Below are 26974 nucleotides of genomic sequence, written 5' to 3' on the forward strand. Positions count from 1 at the left end.
ACATTAGAAGTTATTATATGAAATACGACAATTTGTTAAAAATATTTTTTAATTGTAATATGTAAAATAGGCCTATTTTATATACCTGGTCAGATGAAGTTCCCCATCCATACTTCAAAAAAAATCTAATGTTTTGCTTCATGCCCTCCAGCCTCTAATCCCTTCTGGAGGGTGTGCCTACATGCACAAGACGTACATCTCGATTTCATTACAAGTTAAAACTGCAGAATAAAAAAAACATTTGTGTTGGGTGAAACTAAGAGCGTTTTCACACTTTGTCCTTTTCAGGGGTCTGCATATAACGATTCTCTGGGCTTTTGGCCCCTGTGTGAACACTGCAGACGATCTCAGACCCATTGAAAGCAAACCGTGTTTTTTCCCTGCATTACACAGGATTGCAGCCATTAAAATAGTTTAGTTTTAGTTTTTAATGGCAATTTCGTTTAGTTTATTTATGAAGTTAATCTAGAAAAATGTGTTTTTTTGTTTGTGGTTTAGGTTTAACTGTATGTATAGGAAACTGTTGCAGCCATTAAAATATTGTTAAAAACTACTTCACTTTTTGCCATCCGTTAATTTCCAAGTGCTTAAATATTGGGGTTTCGTGTATTTTTGGTTTGTATTTAATGTTCACGCGAGTCTCAGCGTCATCCTGTATTTTGTACGGGATTTATAGAGAGTTTGTCTATTGTGGACGCAACAGCGCCATCTGTCAGCGCAAACACGCTGCACACATAATATGTTCTGCGCATGTCCGGAAATACACGTCATCAAGTGGGAAACTGCAAGTAGTGGCGCCAGATTTCACGACAAACGGGTGAGTTCTTATAGGCTTTAAATGTCATATACGTGATAAGTCCGACGTGTTTATGGTTCTTATATCATACATGCAGTTTATTTGAGCACTGTTGTGATCTCACGTGTTAAACACATGAGGGAAAAGTGCATCTGATCATGTTTCTCTGTTTATTTTAATGACTTGCATCATATTGCTAACACTTTATCTCTTATTAAAATACGTGTTTTCTATGTTGTGTAGGTGATGACGAGCAAGCGTAAATCTACAGCCCTTACTGAAGCCCAATGTGTCTCTCTGGTCAGTCGAGTCTATTAAATTCTGGCTATAACATACACATTACAGGTCAAAAGTTAAGGGTCACTAGAATGTTTATGTCTATGCTTAAATGTTTAAAGTTTTCTTTGATTAAAAAAACATACATTTCGTTCCCCTAAGTTTTGATGAGGTCTAAGAGCTTTCTGACTCCCCCCATCCCAAAGCACAGAAGACAGTCTGTATAGACATCATTACAATAGTCCATGTCAATAACAGATTATAAACTATAACTGTATATGTTGTGACTTTTTGGTGAATGAACTGAAAAAGATCGGATTGCCTAAATCAGGGACCCCCAAACTTGGTCCTGGTGGGCCATTGTCCTGCAAATCAAGCTCCTATTAACCTCAACACACCTGCCTGCAAGTTTTTACTATACCTAGTAGGTGGTGAAGTTGTGTTTATTTAGGCTTGGAGCTAAACTCTGGACACCGCCCCTCCATCACCAAGTTTGTGGACCCCTGACCTAAATGATTTAAAATGAATCACATGCTCTGGTGGATGTGCATAAAGTCATTATATTTGCTTTATTTAGCACAAAAAGTGCTATTGTTGCTTTATAAAATGAAGTTTAAACTGCTGAAGTCACGCGGACTACATCTTTAACATCTTTTTGTGCTTAATTGTATGTCTATGGGGTGTCATGAAGCTTAATTTGTGTTCTGCAAACAGACCAAGGTCTTACATTTGCAGAATGACTTGAGGGTGAGTAGGGCACTTCCAACGTTATTGTCGTTGAGTTATGCTCAGAGAATGAATTGGAAACGAATATTTTGAACCATCCGTTTATTTTTGACTAAACCCTTGTTGATAGAGTATAAACATAAAAAAACACTAGTATATGAACAAATATTCTATTTTAAAAAGGGAAATGGATGTAACAAAAAAAGGACGTGTTTTTTTTTGAGACGACAAACTTTGTTGGATTTCTGTTAAATAAAATGCACAATCCTGAAGCAATAATACTGAATGAAAGGAGAAGGGATGCCTCTTTATAGAACATAAAATAGTGACTAATTTAGGGAATAATGGCATTATGGATGTGACAATCCTGAAAAATCATGCACTAAAAATAAAACATGCTTTAAAAGTTTTATGAGAGATCTCACATGGGTATTGGGAACCACCAAATGTTAATATCTGTGCTGTTACCATAGTAAAACGTAAGGTAGACATTTTCACGGAATTGCCCAGTATTTCATCACAGAAATGTAATTATTTTAACTTACCTTTAAATATGGATGATTTGTAATAAAGTAGCAGAATGCATAGGAACTACTTTAATAATGTTAAAAAAAACTTACAGGGTAAAACACCAAAACGTTGGTTGATAAAATTGTGGTGGAGCATTTTACATATTCTAGGTGAATGGTGACTACACTGAAGATGCCAAAATATAATACAGTTGTGATTTTGTATTCTTAGTCTAGACCTATACATGTGTGTTTTTTCATAGTTTGGATTATTATTGAATGGTAGTCGTGTTTTTCTGAATTTAATTTTCTTCAGGCTCAAAGAACTCTGCGTGAGAGACTGTGCCACCAAAGGCTGCCTGAGCAACCCGTGGGTCTGGAGTCACAGTACAGGTGGGTTCATTCACAACGTCGCTGTGTTGTGGTGCGTCTTAATACTAACCCTGTGCGTGTGTGTGTTCAGGCACTTGCTGGAGCTTTTGAGGCGTACAGCGGTTCATGGAGAGAGTAACTCCGTTCTCATTGTTGGGCCACGTGGAGCTGGTAAAACTATGGTAAACTTTTACATTTAAATATCCCTACCTTACTGTTGAGTGAAAGCTTTTATTTTTCATAAGCTTTTAAAAGCTGAGGACACACTTTAAATGAATTTGGTCGATATTGATATCACAATTTTTTAACATGGTTACTGAAAAGTCAGTGACTTGAGACCGTGTAGAAAATAATAATTATACTAATAATAATAATCCAAACCATCTGTTTTCCATCATCTTATTTGTTTGTTTCCTTGCTTGTTTTTTTTACATGTTCTGAGCCATTTGATTGAGTAGTGTTGTTCCTGTGCGTGTGTGTATGTAGCTCCTGGGTTGTGTACTGAGGGAGCTCATGAATCTGAAGGAAGTGCAGAAGAATGTTCTTCAAGTGGAGCTCAATGGTGAGCAGATTATCCGATCAGACTGTTTTAAACTATTTTATTATGCTTTTGGGGTGAAAATGACACAATCTCACGGTAACAGTGATGTTTTGGTGACTGCAGGTCTGCTGCAGACGGATGATAAAATCGCTTTGAAGGAAATTACTCGACAGCTTCATCTGGAGAACGTCGTAGGAGATAAAGTCTTTGTGAGTATCTGAAGTTATCTCAAGCTCAAATTCAGCAGATATCTGTTAGTCTCAAACGTTGGCATGAAATCTTTCCTCTGGATGTTCTTGGGTTTCAGGGGAGTTTTGCTGAGAATCTGGCGTTTCTTCTAGAAGCTCTAAAGAGTGGTGAGACATCTACCGCTGCCACAGTCAGTCTGTTCTTTTCCAGATCATGATTTTCTCTCTGGTGTTGTGTCAGGTGATAAGAGCCGCAGTCTTCCTGTGCTGTTCATCTTGGATGAGTTTGATCTGTTCGCTCATCATAAGAACCAGACGCTGCTTTATAATCTGCTGGATGTGTCTCAGTCTGCGCAGGCGCCTGTGGCTGTGGTGGGGCTCACCTGCAGACTGGTGCGTCTGCTCTCTCGACAATTCATTCTTTTATTAATCTTATCAATCTGCTATTTTTATTCATCAGATATTTTAACAGTTTGCCCACTGCGTGCACAAAGTGCATTGTGCTGCCCATCTTTGTCTACAATTCATTTTGTTTTGTGTCTCACACAGGATGTGTTGGAGCTTCTGGAGAAGCGCGTGAAGTCGAGATTTTCTCACAGACAGATTCATCTGTTAAACCCGCTCTCCTTTACGCAGTATGTGGAGGCAGTTGGCTCTCAGCTCAGTTTACCTCAGGATTTCCCACATCCCAAATTCCGTGACGATTGGAATTGCAGTGTCACGGTACAAAAACCCACAGGTTTACTAATGTCTCTAGTGCTCAAGCTTTGTGGGTTTTCAAGGTCTAGGTGGCTTTAAAACATAAAAAATGATATTATTTAAAAACAAAATTTTTGGTTTCAAGGTTGTTAATAGATGTTAGAAGGAACACAGACGAGAGCATTTCTGTTGATCATATGATTGACTGATGTGAAACCCTATGAATGGCAAATATTTATAAAAACAATTGCTCTAGGCTTATATTCATCCGTCACAGATTGTTATATTCATTCCTTCTCTCTCTCTTTATCTTGTTTCCCATTTTTCTCTATAGAAATTATGTGAAGATAAATCTGTGGAGGAGATTTTACGGAGGCAGTTTAACTCCAGTAAAGACTTCCGGTCTCTTTACATGCTGCTGGTAATCTGCTCATCTGCAGTCAGAGGTGGTGTTGTGTCGATGAAACCGTAATGGTGTTTTCATGTGTGTGTATTTGTGTGTGCTGTAGCTTCAGGCTGTAATCCGTGTGTCTCCATCTCATTCGACTCTGCGTGAGTCTGATCTCCTGGAGGCCAGTCGACTGATCTCTGCTGATTCTAAAGCAAATATCCTTCACGGTGAGAGTGAATCTTATACACGTCTTGATCATCTGCTCACCAACACACTCTAAATATGAGTCCACTACTAGGTCTGTCTGTTCTGGAGTTATGTCTGATTATTGCCATGAAACATCTCAATGACACGTATGATGGAGAACCCTTCAACTTCCAGATGGTTCATAATGGTATGACATCACCGAAATGTTTTTTTTATAAACAACTCTTTCATTGCCAAAGCAAATAATTATTTTTACTTGATCATTTAATTAATTAAATTTTTCTGCATTTTTATATGTGTGATATTGCTTTAGGTATGTCTGTCCAATTGTGTGGTTGTAATTCTCTTCCTCAGAGTTTACAAAGTTCATTCAGAGAAAATCTCACACCATTCATAAATTTGAGAAGCCTGTGGTGATGAAGGTAAGTGAACTTTTCTGCCCTCTGGTGGTCACACTTGTAAATATCTCTTTGGTTTGCCTTGTTTTTCCTGCAGTAAGTTGTCTCATAAAACAATGGGTCTTCAAATTTACGTGTAGACGGACATGATTATATACCTTTTTTCCCAATATGAAAGTTTCTTTAATAAGAAAATCTTGTGTGTTAGTATCAGTTTTGCTGTTTTAAATGAAAGCTTTGTCCCATGTGTCAGGCCTTCGAGCATCTGGTTGAGTTGGAGGTGGTGTGGCCGATCGACAGCGCCGCCAGTAAAGTTCAGCGCGAGTATCGGCTAATGAGATTAATGCTGGAACACGGGCAGGTGATGGAGGCCCTGCAAAAATACCCACAATGCCCCACAGATGTCAAACAGTGGGCTCTGTCTGCTTTTGCATGAGCACTGCTGAGAGAGAAATATAAACTAATTATGTACCGTCATCATTTCAAAGTTGTGTATAGTTATTTTTGCAATAAAACATTTATTTAAATACTGTTTTGCAATGTTTTAACGCTTCTAAGCATTTAAACTGTAAATCATTTATTTGCAAAAACTTACTCTCTGTAATAATGTGTCTGTTTCTAAAAAATAAACTCATCGAATAATTAAGATTGTTAGGAAATACATGTATCTCAGATCAGTTTTGATTTGAGTGTCTTTATCAGATTAGAAAAAGTTAAAACCAGAATTCGGTACAGTGGGTCTGTACACACGATCATACAATTAAAATTTACATTATTCATATCTGCATTTGTGAGCTGTCAACATTTGCATAAAATGCACCGAGGATTGCTAAAGATGACAGGTTTTACCAACATAGATACAGATCTCTGTGTAAAAATTGAATTATGATGCTGGCATATTTCTTATGTCCTTTTTTACCTCCTATATATACAAATTTCAGATGAAACTTGTCATTTTTACCTCCCTCTACAGATTAATTGATATCTATTCATCAGTGGCATTTCATATTTTGGCTTTCATCACTACTCATGTTGCTCATCTATAAAAATAGAAATAAATCGATCCTTGGACCTCAGGTTGAGTTGATACGGAATGACCCATTTGAGTTTGTTGGCTCTAGTATGTAGCCATGCCTGTCAATCCGATTGAATTCAAGATTGAATGTGTAGACCTAGTAGACGGAGGATAGTGTGTGAAGATGTAGAAACCTTCACCGATCACGAAAGGGCGTGACTGTAGGGTTCAATCGGGCAATACGCGTTTACTGACATTATGGACTTTGCACCCGATCCTGATCGAAAGTGTTTTATTACAGGTGTGAAAGCTAAGAAAAACAACCGACTTGCAATGTGAGGTAAGAAAATGTCATATTTTTAAGCATCATTTGGACTATGTGCCTACATTCACATTTCAGTATGTTTGAATTAACACGATAATAAAGAATTCGAGTTATTAACATCAAATCACTAAAGGTTTGTGTCGCATGAACTCCCGTCTCATTTTAGTTTAGGCCTAAATAACTTTTCTTCATGAATTTTCTCTATTATGTCTTCAGAACAATCATATTAATTCATAATACTACCGTATTTTATAATAGTATGTACCAGGATAAAGGATAAAGAACAACACGACGCTTAAATTCGATGATATGTAATCTCCGGTTTCAAAGACGAGGCTAAGCTTAAACCTTTACAGGCCTTATGAATAAGTTCATTTATGTCGCTTTAAAAAATGCATTACAAAAAAGATTTACTGGTGTTCACCATGACATATTTTAAGATATTTCAGGGCATGTTATTTTACTTAAGACAGCTCAACCCCAAACAGTTTTTCAGCATTGTGACAACCAACCATCTTCACTTGCTGTCATCATGGCTTCTGAATTACCGACATCACATTTGGGTGAGTCAAAATAAAACCGTATCTTTGTGCATTATTTAGTTTTAAGGAAAAACATTATGGAATGTTCATATTTTTTCTTTTATCTGTCTGCGCTTTGAAAAGGAGGTTACTTGAAACAGTCAGAAGTCAGAATTGTGCTTCTAGGAGATACCAGAGCTGACCAGGCTAAGGTGGCTGAATCCATCTGCCCCAAAAGTGTGACAGTACAGAAATATGGACAGTGTCATTTACACAGGGGTGAAGAAGGAAGCAGAAAGATCAGTGTTGTGCAGACACCGGGATGGAACAGAAGCTCAAATCAACAAACAGCAGAAATTGTAAAAGCAGAAATTGTCAGAAGTCTGTCCCTGTGCCCTCCAGGACCGGATGCTCTTCTTCTGGTGTTACCTGCGAAAGATCTTTCTAAAGAAACTTCAACAAGTGACATAACAGACGCACAGAATCATGTGGAGTTGCTGTCAGAGCGTGTCTGGAAATACACCATTGTGTTGTTTGATTGTGACGAAGGGGTCGAGGAATCTGCCCTTCATGAACACATTTGCAGGGCTGAGAAAATCCTAGAAAAGTGCGGAAGGCGATTTCATGTTCTTCGTAGGAATGCCAGCCAAATAAGTGAGCTGTTTAAGAAAATAGAACATCTGGTGGAGGACAACAAAGATTTCTTCATACCACAAGGTGTATACGAAAGGATTCAGCGCAAAACAGAAGCGATTGTTGAGAGTGCGATCAGGCAAAGGCGTGGAAGTTTGGAGAAGGACCGTCCTAACTGTGAGTTTTATTCTACAAAATCACAACACATGAATCTGTTCTAATTTATGTAATGTACTTACCTATTGTTGCTGTACTGCTCTTTTACAGTTGGAAAAGAAAAGGTGGATTCAGATGACAAGAAAGAAACTGTAGAGATTGCTAAGCCTGTGTTCTTGGCACTATACAGGAGCCTCAAACCTTCTTCAGTGATACTGATGGCTATAATTGGAGCTCTGATTGGTTCAGTCGCAGGAGCTGAATATGGCGCTCCGGGGGCTTGTGTTGGAATAGTTTTAGGTGTTATTGTAGGAGTTTTACTTACAATTTTGATAATTGTTGTTTACAATCTAATTAAGTCTCGCTTTAATTCAAACAAGCCGTCTAATACTAGTGATATGAGGTTGTTTCAGTGAGAACAAGATGTATGCAAAGGTAAAATCTTTTTTGTAAGCATTCCCTAATGTGCAAACCTGCAGTAAAATATCTTTGTATTGTTATATATTGTTTACTGAAATTATAGTAATTGTAAAGATTTGCTGCTGTTCCTTCTTCAAACAGAGCTGGGAGAGAACATAAAAATTAAAACAGTAAAAATAATTTATCTATATTATATATTAAATGGTCCAGCAATTTTGATGGATTTACTGAATGTATTCCAATTTATGTGAAAGGGATTTCTATGTGTAATCTCATTTGTCTTTCTCAATAAATGAATTAAGGCAGGTCCATACAATTTTCATCTTTATATTGTTGGGTTTCTTATACAGTGAGTTCATTCTTTGATGATATTTTGTGTAACCAATTGTCTAAATTCTCTTTTCCTCAAATGTATTTTGTTGTTTTTTTACACCTTGTTAACCTGACACATTTTAAGTAAATTATTCAACTTTACTACATTTCTTTAAGCATTCACTGCACTGTCAAAAATAATAGCTGAATCTACTTAAGAAAGCTTAGTTTATTTAACTGATTTAGTCAAATTTGTTGGTTTTACTTGAATATGCTGTGTTGTGTGAACTTTTAGGTGGATGCAATAGTTAAACTAAACAACTTAAGTACACTGTACTCTAGAGCATCGAGTAAATTGTACCAAAGGCATCACTTTTGCAAATATCATGGTGGCAATTGTGTTATTAAAAACACTTGTTTAATTTCTCTCTCTGCACACACACACACACACACACACAAACACATAAGATAATACATTTCATTGTGAATAGGCCTATGCTTGTTTAATCTCTATCTCACTCTTTCTCTCTCTCTCCACACACACACACAAATGTGTTCTGAAATTTTATTTTTTACAACCAACAATAATCTTAACAACCAAAAAGATATGTACTGTTTTAGTATTTTTGTGTTGGCGGGCCCTATTTACGTGCGCATGCGCAATAGCGAAGTGCTCAGTCTCAGTCAGCACTGGTATCCGATGGAAGGAGGCAGAAGCGAAGAACTTCACATCTTGTTTCTGGCAGAATATCCAGGTATGCAGGTGACCTACTTATAAATCTATTTATCGTGTGTGCAGTTGTCATTGTGTTGAGTCACGTTTATTACGCGCATATATTAATAGGCTGTTTAACGTTAATTAAACTAGTTTCTTACCGCCATTTAAGACCAGTGGCTTAACAAGCTGGGTTACAAACTTCGATTTTTACCAAAAGAAATGTTATCTACGTAAGATATTGTTATCTGTCGTTAGTTTGTGGTTCACCATTGTTTTTATGTAAAAACCGCGCGTCTTACTTTGCACGTGTCGTTCACGTGTAAATGAACAGTACGATGCACGAACGATTTTGTTCCGTTAATCATTCATTATTTTGAGCATTGTCACTTTGGAGGACTAAACTTATAGAGTGGAAGTGTAAATTCTGCTTTTTATAGTGTGAAAGGAGATCTCAGCTGTTGAAACCTTACATATTAAAACACGGAGGCTACACAACTCTTCAAATTCCATGTCTCCACACAGCTTGTCTGTGCTCATTTAAATCATTTAATTCGCTTAAGGTGAATTTAACGAAAAAACGTTCACAATAGGGTTTATGGTAGCCGAACCAGTCCATGTGATGACACCACTTTGATATTTCAAAAGCAAAAAATCTTAATTCGTCAATTTTGGTTGATAAAAAGTTTGATGTTTGATCCATACTCCTATCCAAAGTGAAAGCGTATTGTTTTGTGGTTCTGGTGGAGTGCAGCCGTATATCTGGCAAAAACCTGCAAACCGATTCATATCTTCAAGGCCAAAGGGGGAGACGTTGGCTGTAAACTTAAGAAGATTCTACAACAGGTTGACAATCATGTAAGCTCCACAGACACACCCCAGTTCTTTGTTTTTGACGGTGACGATGAAGACGGGTTTCAAGCATTTCAATCGACATATTGACAGTGATCCCTGAGGACTGTGAAACCATACCGTACTTAATGCACCTTGATGCCGAATCCACTGCCCTCATTTCGGAAGGTACAATTGTAATGGATGACCTGGGAAATCTTCCCCAAGCCATGTGCATCCTCTTTGGGCTCATTTATGCTCTGAATTTAGAGTATCCCCCAGTACTGAAGAACACCTTCGATTTCATCCAGAGGGTGGTTTTGTCACTTGGGCACAAGTCTCTGAAACAAAAAATACAATCCCTGAAAACTCTCCTACTACAGTAACGTAACTGTGGCAACAATTTTCATTGTTCGTGATTGACCATATTTAATATACAAAAATGGTTCATCACCACTGGAAAATGTATTCTATTTCCTGTTGGAAATCCTACTTGAAAGGATAGTTAATCCACAAATGAAAATTCTGTCAACATTTACTCACCCTCAGATTGTTCCAAACCTGTAAAAGTGAATTTGTTCCGCTAAACACTAAATAATATATTTGGAAGAATGTCAGAAACCGAGCAGATCTCATCCCCGATTTAATACTATAGTGTTTATTTTCCCTACTATGACAGTAAATGGGGGGATGAGATTTGTTTTGTAACTGACATTCTTCCAAATATCTTTCTCTGTTTTCATCAGAACAAATACATTTATACAGGTTTTGAACAGTCTGAGGCTGATTAAAGATCACAGAATTTACATTGGTGGGTGAACTATCATTTTATTGTTAATATTAAACTTGCTTATGTTAAGTGGTTGGTTTTAAAAGACCATTCTTTTGATGTTTGATAAAGACAACAAATGTGTCCTGTACTTAAAGACTATGTCTTTAATATTCCCCAATTCTTAATTTTACCTCTGTGAAAAGGGATAAAATTGACAGTTTGCTTAATGTAAAGTGTTTATTTTTATAAAATGTTAAGATATTTTGACAAAGACAACAAACTGTACTAAATAGTTTTAACAGAATAGTCTACAGTTTGCTCCAATTGTACATTTATATATCTTTATAACAAAGTTAACAAAAATGTAAAAGGGGACACATAATTGTTTTATACAAATAAAGAACCCTATTGTTGTACCAACAATCATTTGTTTGTCTTTGTATTAACAACTTATCGTTTTGATTACAACTTACTTGAGAAATGTAAGGTAATCAGTTTCCACACATTTTTCTAGTAATATGAACCAGCAGACATATTAAATTTACTGTTTTATTTGAGTAATCTGTACTAAGCCTAACTTAAATCTTTAAGTCAACTGAACTTGTTATACTGACTAGCTATTACTCAAGTTTTCAAGTAGTTTTTGCAAATAAGTTAACTCAACGAAGTTGTTGTAGTTTATACAACTCCGGAATGATGAATGAATTTACTTGAAAATTCTGAGGTAATCAGTTTTCACACGTTTTCTAAGTAAATTCAACTTATTACTTTTTACATTGTGTGTACTCTAGAGCCCTTGAGTTTGGGGAATTGTGGGGTTGTAAACATTTTAATGGGGGCAAGCCTTGTGTTAAAAATCTTAAAGTCTTAGCTATATGTGGGAAGTAAGTTCCTGGGCAGTCCCCGTAGGTGTAGATGTTCTCCCCCATCTCAACATCTCCTTTTTGGCCTGCTAAAAGCTGGACCTGATTCAAGTCCATGGTTGCAGGATTATCTGAGGTCTTCTTCCATCCATTTTCCTTTCTAGTGCTTACTGTGGCTGCGTAGTCTCCGGGTTGCTGAATGCTCGTAAGTTTTTGCCCGGTTGGGCTTCGTCTGGTGTTCTGATAACGTACTTTTAAACACTTTCGTAGTGTTAAATGATTCTGAAAGATTCATTTTCCTTTCTCTTAATTCTATTTTATTTTGGCTCAAAATGTTCTGCAGGAGAGACTGTGTCTCCAGAGGCTGCCAGAGTTTTATACAGAGTTATAAATGTTTTGTAGCTTCTGGATTTTGTGGGCTCTGTCTGCTTTTGCGTGAGGACTGCCGAGAGAGAAATATAAACTAATTCTGTACCGTCATCATTTAATAAATTCTGCGAACAAAATTGTGTATAGTTGTTTCTGCAATAAAACATTTATTTAAATACTGTTTTGTAATGTTTCAACGCTTCTCTCCAGAAGTCAATAAAGAATTCAAACTGTAACTCATTTATTTGCAAACACTTACTCCGTTTTTTGAACTTTTTCATAAATAATGTTTCTGTTTTTGCAAATAAACTTCAAATATTAAGATTGTTAGGAAATACATGTATCTCAGATCAGTTTTGATGTTTGAGAATGTTTTTATCAGATTAGAAAAAGTTAAACCAGAATTAAACGTCATATGTAGTGAATTTGGGTCATACACACAATCACACAATTGAAAATGACAAACAGTACAATCTTCTGGAATAATTTCTTTATAAAGGACTGTTTTTGATTAGTGACACCAAAAAGTACAGAGCAACATCATGCTAATCTAATAATTTAAAACCAACAATCATATTTACATTATTCATATCGTGTGTGTGTGTGGTCCGGGCAATTACGGATTGAAAATCTATTTTTCCACTTGAAACATTTGTCTGTTAACATGTTCAGGGCAAAACAACCGGCGTTTGATTTCACAGTAATGAGTTCGTCACATTATTAATGAAATAAATATAAACAAACAGCTTTAGACTCCAAATGCTACAGTCGCAATTGTTGCTGCACGTTTGTTGCATAATTGCTGAGCAGGATTCTGCGTCCCTGAATACTGCTGTAGTGTTTCAGAAAGAGAGATGCCGCTTTATAATGACAGAAGAATGTGATCGTCCAGTTTTCATATCCCTGCAAAATGTGACCTTGTTTGTTTGCGTTGTTTGACGGGTATGTTATGACCCCTTCTGAAAGAAAGTGATGGGAGACGTAACACAAATGTGTCATGAACACTGTAGTGTGTATTACAGTTGCACTGTAATAGCTACTTTTCTTGCATTCAGTAAAAGCTGTGTAGAAAAGCATAATAAAACACAATGAGGTATATACCTGTTGAAGGAGGTTTATGGTTATTTCAGCATAATTCCTCGAAAATCTGCATGTGTGATTTTCCATTGAGCCGTAAACATTCAGAGGCGTCTTGTATTGGCATGACTGTAATGATTTGCAGAAACAAACAGCGAATGCAGTCCAGAGGAGTTTTGCCCTTTTTGTACTAAAATCACACGAGTTGCTGTTCTTGTTAAACACAAGTCGCTGTTCTTGTAAAACACAAGTCTTAATGCATAAAAAAACGTTTTGGTGAAAACAAAGATGTCCAAGTGTGTGAGTCTTAGCTCCTTGGGCGTCTCCCGGGATCTTGAGTTCCTCCGTGCATATGTATGTTTGATTTCTACTCGTTCTGCAAGTGAGTAATTTGAACAGTTTTCTCACACACTTCATTCATGCGCTGCGATTGGCTGAGAAAGTGCAGCGTTATAAGCTGGACTCTTTTGGGGGGAAGTCCAGGTTGGTTACCATGGTGACAACAGAGAGGATGTCGTCGGGGCCGATGAGGCTGGTGTTGCGCTGCATCGAGATGATGCGTTCCTCCACGCAGCCAGCAGAAAGACGCGCTTCTGCCTCGTGATCCCAACACTCTTCTATAGTCTCGCAGAGCAAAGCCAGACCCTGTGCACAGACATTAACATCATTTATACTCTGGGGTCAAAAAGGTGAAAGCCCTTATATTAGTCTAGAAATGTTGCAATAATGTGCTTTTGCCTTGTTGGCAGTTTTTAAAATCCAACAAACAATCCTACATTTTTGTTCATTTTTTACCATACACTTCATATTTTAATAATTTAATACAAATCCTGAAGGGATTATTATTATTATAACCACTTAAATACTCTACAAATATGCCTCCCTGGACATCACTCTTGATCATGACTGTCCATGTAATATTTGAAGTACTTTTATTTAATAGTGTGTCTATGTGTATTACCGTATGTTTAAGCCAGTGTTCTCTGAACAATGGTCGTAGTTTCTTATGCACAACAACATCCTGCATGTCCTCCAAAGATGGATGAAGACCAGCCTCTTCTTCAAATGGCAGAGAGAACTCATCCACCGGACCTGAAAAACAAAAAAGTGAATTACTCCTGCACACACACATACACACATACAAACAATAACAGTAGGGACAGAGGTGGTAACAAGTGTTTGGTACCGTCCGCCGCTGTGCACCGTGAGATCAGTTCCCACAACACTAGACCCACTGCATACATATCGATTCTTAGAAATGAATCCCGCTGGAAACTAATGGCCCCTTCTAACACCTCTGGAGCCATGTAGCGCCGGGTCCCCACCTTTAAAACAACACAAAACAACACAACACCCATGACCAGTGTTCTCATAAGGTTAACACATTCATCGTGTCTGCCATTTCGACTGGTCTGTGCACATGCAAGTGTCTTGCTCACCTGTCCGTGTGTGTCGCCTGTAGACTTTCCTGCTTCAAATTTTAATGCCAGGCCAAAGTCAGCAATGCAGGCAGTTAAATTACTCTTTAACAGAACATTTTTGCTTTTGATATCCCTGAGGGAGTTGAAGATGGAAAGGAGAGACAGTTAAATGATGGCAATAACAGCCAATGAGAAGCCTAAAGCATGTGCTAGCAAATAAGAGACGATCCCCATCAACGGGACGTACCTGTGTCCGATGGCAGGTTTGTGTCCGTCCTTCAGGTTGGGTATGTCCTCGTGTAAATATGCTAATCCGCACACAAACGTTTGCGCTATCAAACACAGTTCATTCCAGGACACAACGTTAGCCTTCAGAAAATCTGTCAATGAGCCCTGTGGAAAAACGCACATACTATGAGATTTCTACACAAACGTTAGGGGTTTAAATGGCATCCAGTCTTGAAAATAAATATTAATTTTGCATTTGTCAATATAAAACACCCCGTCTGTTTAAAAAGGAGTCAAGAACACAAAATTAAGATTTTAATGTTAATTCATGTTAATATTATGTTATGTTATAATCTTATGACACAATGTAGAATATTCAGGTTTGATATCTTTAAATTAAAAATATATTGCATACATAATATTGGGTGATATACTGCTATAGCGTGCAGTTTAGTGTAAACAGTGTGCCAGTCATCGATTAAATTTTTTTTTTAATGATGATATGTTTGTGTTTGTGTACCTTCTCATGATACGCTGTGATAAGCCAAAGCTCAATGTCGACTCCATTTCCTCTTTTTTCTGCTCCGATGAAGTGAAGAATATTTTCATGTTTCATTCCGCTCAGGGTATAAATCTCATATTCATTCTGCCATGACTGCTTATTCTGAGAGATTACAAAAACAAACAGCTTATTACAAAGCAAACACATGTACGATATATTCTTATTGCGAGAGATTACAAATGTGTGTGCATTTCTACCATACTAAACCGACTTGGGATTTCAATTGAATGAAAAGGGCAGATAAAAGCAGACCTATGATATATTAATACGTGTAATATACCATAGTAGGATCAATTGCTTTATACATTTCTCTGTTCTGCTAAACACAAAAGAAGTTCACTCGAAATGTCTCTGGTACCTGAACAGGGAAGACTTTTACGGCCACGGGCTCATTGAAGAGATGTGCCTTCCACACGCAGCCGAAGCGCCCCCTAGCTTTCACCTCCAAAAGCTGCAGGGGCTTCTGGCCCAGTAAAGGGGATGGAGGTGTCAATCCTGGATCCTTAAAAACAGAAAAACAGCAGCAGATCAGCAAACAGATTGAAAATATGTATTTACACATGCCAGCGGATGCAGCCTGCTGATTCTCTTTGGCCACATACACACTGCAAAGATTAGAGAGTGACAACATTATGACATCACTGTGCATTCTGCATCTAGTGAAATATTTCACCGTATTAATGGGATTTAGTGAGTGACATCACTGCAGAAACTGGCTATTGTGAGTAGAATTACTACATTAACTGCATCTACCGAGTAACATTACAGCTTTAACTGCACTTATTGAGTGACATCATTGCATTAAAGGGACAGTTCACCCAAAAGTAAAAATGATGTCATCGTTTACTCACCCTCAAGTTATTCCAAACTTGTATAAATGACTTTGTTCTGCTGAACACAAAGGAAGATATTTGGAAGAATGTTAGCGATTTTCAGTTCTGGGGCACCATTGACTATGGTAGGAACACTTACAATGGTAGTAATAGGTGCCCCAGAAGTGTTTGCTTTCCTACATTTTCAAAATATCTTATTTTGTGTTCAACAGAACAAAATAATGTACACAATAATATTCCCCAGAACTGAAAATTGTTAACATTCTTACAAATATCTTTCGTTGTATTTAACAGAACAAAGAAATGTATACAGGTTTGAAACAAGAGAGAGAGGGAGAGTTTGCCGCATTATCTGTATCAATTTGTGACACTACACAACATCAATATTTGATTTCAAAGATTTCATGAAAATCTGAATTTTATTATTTTAGATTTATTTTTGCGTTTGTCACTCCTGTAAACTCTACATATACAGAGCAAAGAGGAAAAATAGTCCGATTTAGCTGCAGTGTGTGTGTGACCTCAGAGTTCCTGATTTAATCTTAATTCCCAGAGTTCAAAGTTCAGGTCCCACAACACCTGAAGCACAGGTGTTGTCTTTTGTGGCTACACTGCATTCATCTGAACAAATATAAAAGAACACTCCAAAATAACACTGCAGGCTTAACTGTATAAACACACACAATTCAGATGCACAAAGAAATAAAATATTCATGCAAGCTGAAATGAAAAATACAAATAACAACCACAACCACCAAACAACAACTGGGTTAAAGTCATTAAAATGAAAATTAAAGTAAAGAGGTAAAGAATGCAGATGATGGCGGAGTTAATGAAGCTCTTACCTCGATCATGATATGAAAGGCATGCTAGCAAAAGTGGAAAGAGTGATTTTACTGTTTCTAGCCAAAGTGAAGTGCACTAAACCATCTCAGAATGTTGAAGAGGGAGAATGAGAAATTGAGACAAATTCACGTGGTGTCCGAGAGTGGGCATATGATCGAGAAACACACCGTTTTTTTAGTTTGAAAGGAGTAGCGCTGAATCAAACTCCAGATATTTGACATGTCTGCGAGTTGGTCAAAGCAAGGTACCGTACCTGTGATGGTACCAGCAGAGGGGGGTACGTCAGCTTGAGATGGTGGTACATCCAGTAGGAGAAGAAAAGGACAACAACGACCGCCATGATGGGAATTAAAGAGTACAACAACATGGGAAACATCTCAGGCTTCTGTGTGACAGGGTTCTGTGTGGCTGCAATGAAGAGAAGAAGAGAGAGAGAGAAAGTTAAGCCATTTTGTCTTCAAACAGAGAGATGGGGATGTTTAATATTTAGAATGCAAGTCAATTTATGGTGAAAAACATCCTAATGTGTGTGTATTCAATATTTTGGAGTAAAATATTGTAACCAACATTGAGCATCCCTTTGGGACGTCCTCATTTGAACAAAACCAAAAAATATAATGAAGCTTTTTCAAAATTGTAAAAATACAGAAAGATTTCTTACAGGGTTAGGTTACTGTGTTTCTATCTAGCTGTGTATAAAAACAATACAAGGCTACGGAATGCCCTCATCTTCTACATTAGTAAACGTGTTTGTGCGTAGGGTTGGAAATACAGGGCGTGCTTAACTTGCGGTGCATGTGGACCCGTATCCACTAGGGGGCACTAAAGAGAAAAGAGGTTCAATGTCTGTGTCTGTGTGTTTGCACTACTTACTCTGTACGGTCTCTGGACTGTAATGAAACTTCTCGTTGCACAAGTTGCCCTCGCAGCAGCAGAAGAAGACATCAGGATTCACCTTATGCTCCACACACTCACTTCTTCACAGAAAGAGACAAAGAGAGAGAGAAATGTGTTTACATTTCTTAATTTCTACATTTCTTTAAGGCCTGGGACGCACAATACAATTTCATTTGCATGTTTTAAAACCCTGGGAGACCTTTTGAAAGAGATACGAGACCTCAACAAAAGTTATGAGACTTCAGAAGAAAAAACAATATGGAGGACTATCAACATTTTATAGGCACACTATAAACATTACATAGCCACAGAAAGAATAAAGAGGCTATTTCAAAATAATTTTAAGTTTTTCTGAATTTACTATTTATAGGTATTTAGGTAAAATTATCATTTTTGTTTCATTCTGTGAACTACTAACAATATTTCTCTCAAATACGGCCATTGCTTCTTGCATATTGGCAATAAAGGAATACTGGAGAAACATGTCAAAATAACAGAAAAGATGCTCTTTATTGTTTCCATTCCTTTTAACAGTAATATTTGTGCATTGGAAAAGTATCCTGGATTTTTTTCACAGTTCTAATGTGATTTGTCATGCAGTCTTTCTTATTGCTGTTGGATGACTTTATGTCACTCCTGAGGTTTGATGCTGGACTGGAATGACCACATTACATCTAGAAATGCTGATTGAATGAAAATTTAAAGGGTCTTTTAACCCCCCCCGGCTGTACAGTATGTATACACCTGTACTGTTGTCATTCTTCTAAAAGTAGATCTTATTTTTCAATCCAATCTCGTTCTCATACGTGTTTGATATTTATAACTTGGGGTCAGGGAAGCAGTAAAATAACTAAATAACACCACACGACTGAGGATCTTTGGACAAAAAGAAAGAATAACAGTTGAACAGACAAGCCTCGAATCAGGTCGCGTACATTTGATGCCATGGTGCAAAAGGTTAAAGGAGTAGTTCGCTTTCAAAATGAAAATTGTGTCATCATTTAAACGCCCTCTTGTCATTTCAAACCTGTATGACTTACTTTCTTCTGCAGAACACAAAAGGAGATATTTTGAAAAATGCTGGTAAAAGAACAGCACAGCCACCCATTCACTTCTATTGTAAACAATGCAAGTGAACGGGGGGGGGGCTGTTAACAACATTCTTCAAAATATCTTCTTTTGTGTTCTGCGGAAGAAAGAAAGTCATACATTTAATTTTGAATGTGAACTACTCCTTTAAGAGATTTCTCTAGTCATTGCGGTTGATGCTATACGTCTCAATTTAGATGTTACTTACGAAGGCCCACATGACCGTACCTGTCATAGCAGTTGACATCATCAAGCCAGCAACCCTGTTTGACCATCTCAATGGTTCCTGAGTGGTTTTTCCAAGTGGAAAAACAGTGTCTGCGTTTGTCTTTCTCTCCATAACACTGCTCGATTCCACTCTGGTTTGTGCCATCCTTTTCCCAGCTTGCGTTATAAAACACGCACTCGTCCGAGTCTGAACGACCGAGAATCGCACCTAACAAGAGAAAGAGAGAACGATGTTAAATATTTTCCTTAGGTTGATTTTCCTTCAAACAAAAGTCAAGGACAAAATCTGAAAAATAAGTCGTATTATATTCTGATTGAACTATTAAAGATTTGTGACTTTACTGTAAATATAATAACCAATCAGTTGACGTCAGAGATTATGGAACTGTAGGTCTGTATTGTAAGGTTAACAAGTTATTGCTAAAATTCTAATTCTTTATGGAGAAAATGAATAAGATTTTCACTAATAGATGTTAAATCAAATTTGTTCCCAGAAAGAAATACTGCCATGATAAAAATCAGATGTCTCCGAGACCTACGTTAACAAATATTCTCTCCTTTGTGTGTATGTGTGTGTGAGATAGGGCTTGAATTTCATCCTCTACAGATTGCTGAGGGTCAGGAATGCTGGAAAGGCGAGACGTGCAGCAATCGGACATTTTTGCTGACAGACGCCTTTGACTTCGCTCAATAATTCAACACACTGAACAGATTTCCATTCACTGCAGCCTACAGAACATTCAACAGATTCCACGGACGCTTCGCTCACACACACACACACACACACACACACACATTAAAAGCCTTTATGAGGCAGCAGGACAGAGGCGAGATTATAAAATAATCATGAGCTTTCACAATAACAATGCAGTTACTTTCATAAATCGCAATACGAAAAGCCCCACGGTCATCTCATGATCTCACTAGGCTCTTTGGGTCTTCAAATGCTGGAATTATTATTTTATTCATTACAAAATGTCACGTTGATTCTTCGGAGTTCAGAGATTTCTGAATGGACTTTTTTGTGCCTGCAATATTCACACATCTTCTCATCACTTTTAATATTATCAATAAACCATACATCTCTCTAAAATGTATCTTGAAGTTAAAACCTCTTGAATGTTTCTCTCCGTGAAATCTGTATGCATGCAACACAAAGGCACAGCCTCTAAATCAAATCAAAATCTTTACATTAAAAGCACAGAACGGAAGGAAATGACATCACTGCCCTTAAAATGACATCTCAAAACTAATTGTTGACTGTGGTATTTTTAAACGGGTACAAGAAAGATGTCCTAAAGTGCAGTGAGAACACATTACAGTATGACCAGCAGAGGGGGCTGAACCTCTGAACACTCACCAGCCAATCGGATCACTGCTGTTCACACACCTGGGGGTGCATAACATTTGAGGACTAATGCGAATCATTGAGGTAAAAAAGCAAAGCGACAGAAATGTCCCAATAAAATCTGATTTGTGCCCATGCCGATCTAACACTGACCAAAAGGCCACAGTAATATTGACCATCATGTGTACACACACATAAATGATGATAACACGCATTTCATCCATTTTAGTACAATATCAAGAGTTCCGTTTCTATTTTGAATATCTCCATTATCAGGTCAATGAACTATAGCCACCAAACCAAGGTTATTTTAGTTTCCAAAAAATTTTTAACTTTGAAAACATTTCTGTTTAATGAAATCAAATCAAATATTGGGCTAAAAATTATTCAGGAGAAACATAACAAATAATTTTAATTTTGTCTCAGAAAATAAAGAAATAAATTGAAGGTACTGAACAACAATAATAAAAAACGTATAATGAAACTAATAAAACTGCTGCATTTTATATAGCAACGTAAAAATGTATAGATGATAAAATGACGAATACATTATCTGTCGGTAAATCGCTAAAATATATAAAAGCCAACTTAAAATATTACTAAAACCACAATAAAACTATAAACAAAACAATAACTCAAAAGTTATACAAACAAATGAAAATACAAATAAAGCAAATTAGCAAAAATAGACACACAGACATACGGCTATTATCTTTATAAATAACAGATTCACTGGTGTGATTTCTGTCTGGGTCCGATCTTTTCCAGCCTTGGTACCAAAACATTAAATTCATAGAAGCAGTAAGCCATTAAGTTCTGAGTGAGCTGACCTTCGATTCTCATCACTGCTTATCCTTGAAAATGCGCTCTGGAGAAACTCACTGAACTTCTCCTTAAATATTGTTCCTTTTTTATCTACCTCTGAACGGTCTCCATGTCTACCCAGCTACATTTGTACAACGTCCCTATTGACACAAGAATCACAATCCCATCTACAATAAAGCCAACAAAGACAACATGTTTCCTTGTGTGTTTCAGGGAGAAAACACACATGTTGTTCTCAAGCCACCAGCAGGCCCCAGTCACACCACCAGCAGCAGCAGCAGCAGCAGCAGCAGACACACCCGGATCTCCGGAAACAGGTGAGACTAAACCTGTGAAGTTTCTGCTCACACACTGCAGTAAATCCACTTACAGTGAGAGTTTAACAGCACACGTGGGTTTCCATTTTTTATGGGGACTTTCCATAATGTTTTTTAAACTGTACAAACTGTATATTCTTTTAACCTCGAACCACATTTCAAACACACACGATTTTGTTTTTTCTTTCCGTTTTTCTCATGGCAACCACAAAATGTCCCAACAAGGTAAAAAATGACTGATATATAATATGTTCCCAACCACACACAGGTATAAATCGATCTTTTTCCAAACCTAGTGAGTTGCAGGCAGTATTGCAAAACCATCTAAGACACTTTTATATTTTAAAGCGGTGTAACAGGATTGACCTGCATTTGTAGTCGGTAGGCAGAGTCATGTGACACAAATAAAATCGTTACTGACAAAAAGATCCAATATTTTCAAAGCGAGTCTTGTTGTCTCAGTGATTCGACTAACGGACAGATGGTCCTGATGTGAGATTAAACACAGGGTTAGAAGAAGTTTCCTGCAGTTACAATTCATTTATAATCCGTCCCTCACAGAGGTCTGTACCTTCCTAACAAAGTGCAGGAGAAAACTACTGTGACACTGTATCCTCGGCAGGCTTCACTGTTAATTGATACAAGAGAGAGAATATGGCCCCCTTTAGGTCTTTTGAACATATTTTACTCACTCGTGTCGGGTTCATTCCCAGCAATGAAGTCCGGACACACACACACACACACACACAGCCAACAATTTAATGCTGGTAACAGTTTCTTTCTAACACGCACATGCCTGTGAGATTCTGAATATCAGCCCTGGTCCCTCCCTCTCTCTGTCCAGATTTATCAAATGAAATGCTTTCAGAGTCTATAGCCCTTCAGTCAGCCAGTGGAATGTTCCCAGAGTTTTGGTCTCCTGCTGTGGACAGACTGGAGCCAGTGAGACTAGGCGCATTGGGGCACATCTGTCTAAAACACACCCACACTACCAGCATGCTTTGTGAGTCAGGCGAGAGAAAGATGGCTGCAGATTATTGTTCACGTACAGAAGCTAAATTTACACCGATAGATTAAAGCCTTAAAGGGATAGTTCATGCAAAATAAACATTTTGCATCATTTATTCACCATTGTGTTGGAGACTTGATGCGACTCTTTCGTCTGTGAAACACAGAAGAAGAGAAATGGATAGTTTTAGGTTTGGAAGGGCATGATGAGGATGAGGATTTGAGGGAATTTTCATTTTTAGGGGAACTATTCCTTTATGTTTTTTAAATAGAACAAAAGATGCCGTTATCTCTTTAAATCTGTTCATTCTGTGTGACTATAACCTATCAGAGTCACTTTCAAGGAAATCGTTGAAGAACATTTCGGTTTTCTAGAAAGAATTTTGGTATGAAGACAACTTTTGAACCATCTTAAACTACAATAATGCAAATAAGAAAAGGTGCACCTTTTAAATACCGTACGGCGATTAAAATTTGAAAGGTCCAATGTTTCATTTTTTGGAGGTTTTGTTGACAGAAATGCAATATAACATACATTACTATGTCTTTGGTGGTGTCTAAAGACCTTACAGAATAAAGTGTTTTATCTTTATATTACCTTAGAATGAGCTATTTCTATCTACATACACGAATTTGCCATGTTGTTTCTACAGCCCTACGCGGTCAAACTGCTCAGTGAACGGAATCTTTTTATTGGTTGCATATGGACCAATCGGACTGCGCCAACACCAGAAACGGTACGAAAATTGTGTTTCTGCATAATTAAAAATGTCTCTATTTTGCTATTCATGAGTAAAATGTGACCCGGGCATGACAGGTGACCCCCTTCAAAGGTTCAAGAATGATTTACATCAACTATGACCTGCTGCAGGAATCAGCGTGCGAGGTTAGCAGAGGGCTTAACTCGATGACTGTAACCTTGGCATAACTCTGTGTGAGTTTAGCAGGCTTATGCTAAAGAGGATGAAAGCTACTATAGACCTTTGGCCTATTTTAAAGACAAGCACACAAGTATGGAGAGAGAGTGCTGATGTACTCCTCATGGTTCTACACCGAGAGATATTAGTCTTGTAAGATGCAAGCACCAAGCAACCACTCAGTACACTCTAGCAACCACATAACAGCGCCCAGGCAACCACCCCAACGCTTTAGTGATTTGCACTGGTAACATCGACTCCATCACTCATTTTCACTCACACTTTCTTCAGAAAATGTTAAAAACCAAGAGTTCTGAGATACAGCCCAGTAGTTTGGGGGTCTGCGAAGCAACATTCATGTCTACTGATGGTTCAGAGTAACACACACAATCATTACAAACAGTACCACAATCTAGCACAACAGCAAAATGAAAGGCATTAGTCCATTTCCTGCTTTCAGGCTCTTTGACCTTGAGCATCTTTAAAAAGAAGCCCATAGTAGCTAATCTGAGTGGCCATCTGACCGAAGTCAGAGCGGTTCTTATCTTTTTCTCAGAGGAACAGAGACCGTGTTCACCTATGTTCCTAGAACTGAATTATTTCTGGCCAAAATACCAACAAATAACAAAATTGATCTCGCTCTGAGCAAACACTACAGCACTCTACAGTTCCATCTGAGCAATATAAATATATATATAGGCCTATAGTATAGGTGTATGTACAGTATATACTGTGCATGTACATCTGTAAATCTACATACAGTATGTATTACAAATATATACTTGTACTGTATACACAATATATAATTCTATACATCACAAACACACGTATAATGTAACAAATAATGCACACTGGTAGTAGTAATGGAAGAAGAATATTACGTGTCATTTTGTTTTTAGATCACCGGGAATCTTTATGTTATATAAGGCATACAGGATGACTGCTATAGAAATAACGCAGGTCTACCCACCTGAGGAGCAGGAAACGAGGAATATAGCCAAAGCTAGTTTGGTGTCTGTCCTCATTTTCAGGCAGGCCTGAATCCCACCAACACGAAGCTGATAATCCCGAAATGAATGCTTTAATGTCGCCAGAAGCATTTATTTGTGAGCAAACCGGTCCGGATGAATTCGTGTAAGTCTATGAGAAAGGTTTAGTGTTTTGCAGATATAACTAATCCCCAGCCAGGACCCCAGTGTGCGTTTCTGCTTGCATAGGTGAAATATCAAACACGAATACAGTCATACTGTATTATAAATAAAACAGCAGTCTGCCCACTACAGATTGCAAACGTGTCCATAACAACTTATGCAGCAATACTGTTTGGTATTGATATGTGACTCCGATCACTTTTGTCTTCTGCATATAGAAAAATCTCTCAGGTAGAGTCTATGATCGGATGCATGCTGAAAATCCACATTCATGTAGATTCGGGCTGGTTTTTAAACGTCAGTCGTGAGTTTGAATAAATCTGGAGGTTTATATAACCCCGGATCACGAGAATACCAAATCCACCGCCGGGTTTTAAATGCATAGAGAAGACCAACACTAAATAAAGACAGCGTGTTGTTATATTGTCAAATACAAATATTTCCGATAACGTCCCGAATGAGCCTTTGCTGTTTGTTCGTCCGTTTCTCCAAATGACCCCAGATCAGGCATAACAAACGAAGCACACCAGCGGATCCCGGTTCGGATAATCACAAATCCATTCCTAACATTGAAATGTTCTGTATCCACATCGACGCTGATGTAAACCTCAGATGTGTTCATATATTCTCCCGTGTGTGTCCCGAATACAACATGGCGAACAGCGCTGAGTGTTTTTTCCTCTGCTCCACTACTCCACCTCTCCCTCACTCCTCATCTTTTTAGCTCCTCCTTCTTTTTTAGTGTGTAATCGGGCAGTTCGCAGAGCTGACTCCATATAGTCATGCAGGATGCATTTCCTTCCACCAGAGGGCGCTTCGCGGCTCAGAAAGAGGATTTTATCCCTGAACTGGAAGGCATTTTGTCCAATCATATTTGCAATAAAAAATTATTTAAAAGATTCATCTATTAAAAAGTATCATTAATTAATTATATATATATATATATATATATATATATATACCGTATGTGTATGACAAGCGATTTGTCCTTTCACTGTTGAAAGAACAAATCAACTTGCAGATCAACTTTATTACGATTTAAATTTAAAATGCTCAAAACGAGTTCAAATATTAGAAATACAATTTACCTATACCTATTGTACCTTGGCAAGAAGCGATCTACGGGCCAATATATACCACTTTGCCATTCTAGGCTGTTATGTTTCTAAGCTTCCTCACGAAACGCTGATAATACGGTTTTGATTGATATCTCGCCGGTAAAATGGGAAGCGCAGATCCCGCCCTTGAGCTGATCGTTTGTTGTTTCCGTTACGGACGTCTCAACTATCCAATCGAAGACTGCTTGATTACCAACCCGAACCAATCAAAGCAGAGTGATCGGTTCAAGGGCGGGACTTGTCAAGTGAGATGAAACAATTCATCAATCTTTGCAGTTCGATTAAGTTCTATGGGCACTGCCGGAAACTTTTTGAAAGTTTTAAATGAATAATAATAAATCAAATATAGTTTATAATTTATATTAAAACCGTGACGTTATCAAAAAGAATATCAGAACAGCAACCAAAGCTAATGCCATTAACTAGGTCAACCGTTTTTTGTGATCGTTGTAAATTTTGATAACTTTTCCTTACAAAGACTGAAAACATACAGCATGAAATTCATATACAATGCTGGATTTATTATACTCTATAAATCATGTTCGAGAAATATTTTTACAGACATGAAGTTATTAAATCCTTAATTAAAAAATGACAATAAAATAACAACAAGAGTATTTGACAACAGACATCACTTTTGCATTACATGATGATGAAGATCAGATGTTTCTTCCTAAAAAAGGCAGAAAATAGGTTAAATATTTCCAATGTCATGTTCTAACCTTATTGAAAGAAACTAACTTTATTATATGCAAATATTTGAATGTGATATAAGTAATTTTAGCTAGTATATAATTGGTGGATGTGTGAGATAAGTTTACTTTAATTAGTTTTGTAGATTTTTTCAGAGAACACAGAAAAACATATGTTGAATAAATATACTACAGCAAAAAGTTTCGACACATTTGGAAAGATCTTTTAAATGATCCCAGCATGAAGTTGAGAGAATGTCCAGAGTGTACAGAACTGTTATATAAGTAAAGGGTGGTTACTTTTAAGAACATTAAATATTTTAGTTTTTCGTATTTGTTTTGTGTTTGTTATGTCCATCAACAAACAATCCATACTGTCATG

The 26974-nt window shown here is 37.4% G+C and overlaps 3 protein-coding genes across 5 annotated transcripts; 2 read left to right on the top strand and 1 right to left on the bottom strand.

The window, feature by feature from the left end:
- Window positions 1–705: 705 nt before the first annotated feature.
- orc4 (origin recognition complex, subunit 4) lies at window positions 706–6132 on the top strand. The gene is made up of 14 exons (XM_079460687.1): window positions 706–817; window positions 1040–1096; window positions 2624–2700; window positions 2771–2861; window positions 3166–3241; window positions 3344–3429; window positions 3528–3576; window positions 3650–3801; window positions 3958–4131; window positions 4442–4528; window positions 4617–4725; window positions 4797–4892; window positions 5060–5127; window positions 5357–6132. The coding sequence occupies exons 1-14, from the start codon at window positions 740–742 to the stop codon at window positions 5537–5539; spliced, it is 1383 nt and encodes a 460-aa protein (XP_079316813.1). The 5' UTR covers window positions 706–739; the 3' UTR covers window positions 5540–6132.
- A 220-nt stretch (window positions 6133–6352) lies between these two features.
- On the top strand, window positions 6353–8891 carry LOC306896575 (GTPase IMAP family member 2). 2 transcript variants are annotated; one of them, XM_079460688.1, is made up of 4 exons: window positions 6353–6458; window positions 6913–7006; window positions 7109–7774; window positions 7865–8891. In XM_079460688.1, the coding sequence occupies exons 2-4, from the start codon at window positions 6976–6978 to the stop codon at window positions 8167–8169; spliced, it is 1002 nt and encodes a 333-aa protein (XP_079316814.1). In that variant the 5' UTR covers window positions 6353–6458; window positions 6913–6975; the 3' UTR covers window positions 8170–8891. The 2 variants fall into 2 exon arrangements, with proteins under 2 accessions (XP_079316814.1, XP_079316815.1); XM_079460689.1 differs by having other exon boundaries at window positions 6404–6458; window positions 6917–7006; window positions 7865–8580.
- A 3099-nt stretch (window positions 8892–11990) lies between these two features.
- On the bottom strand, window positions 11991–25529 carry acvr2ab (activin A receptor type 2Ab). 2 transcript variants are annotated; one of them, XR_013786856.1, is made up of 12 exons: window positions 24602–25529; window positions 19217–19424; window positions 17876–17979; window positions 17256–17410; window positions 15682–15825; window positions 15282–15425; window positions 14781–14926; window positions 14552–14666; window positions 14299–14437; window positions 14074–14204; window positions 13137–13757; window positions 12179–12994 (listed from the first exon to the last, which is right to left on the bottom strand). XR_013786856.1 is itself a non-coding variant. In XM_079459593.1 (11 exons), exons 1-11 carry the CDS (start codon window positions 24729–24731, stop codon window positions 13563–13565), a joined length of 1611 nt encoding a protein of 536 aa, XP_079315719.1. In that variant the 5' UTR covers window positions 24732–25529; the 3' UTR covers window positions 11991–13562. The 2 variants fall into 2 exon arrangements, 1 of the variants encoding a protein (XP_079315719.1); XM_079459593.1 differs by having other exon boundaries at window positions 11991–13757.
- Between the last annotated feature and the right edge of the window lie 1445 nt (window positions 25530–26974).

The sequence above is a fragment of the Barbatula barbatula genome (genome assembly GCF_947034865.1).
Source record: "Barbatula barbatula genome assembly, chromosome: 7".
Lineage (NCBI taxonomy): Eukaryota > Metazoa > Chordata > Actinopteri > Cypriniformes > Nemacheilidae > Barbatula > Barbatula barbatula.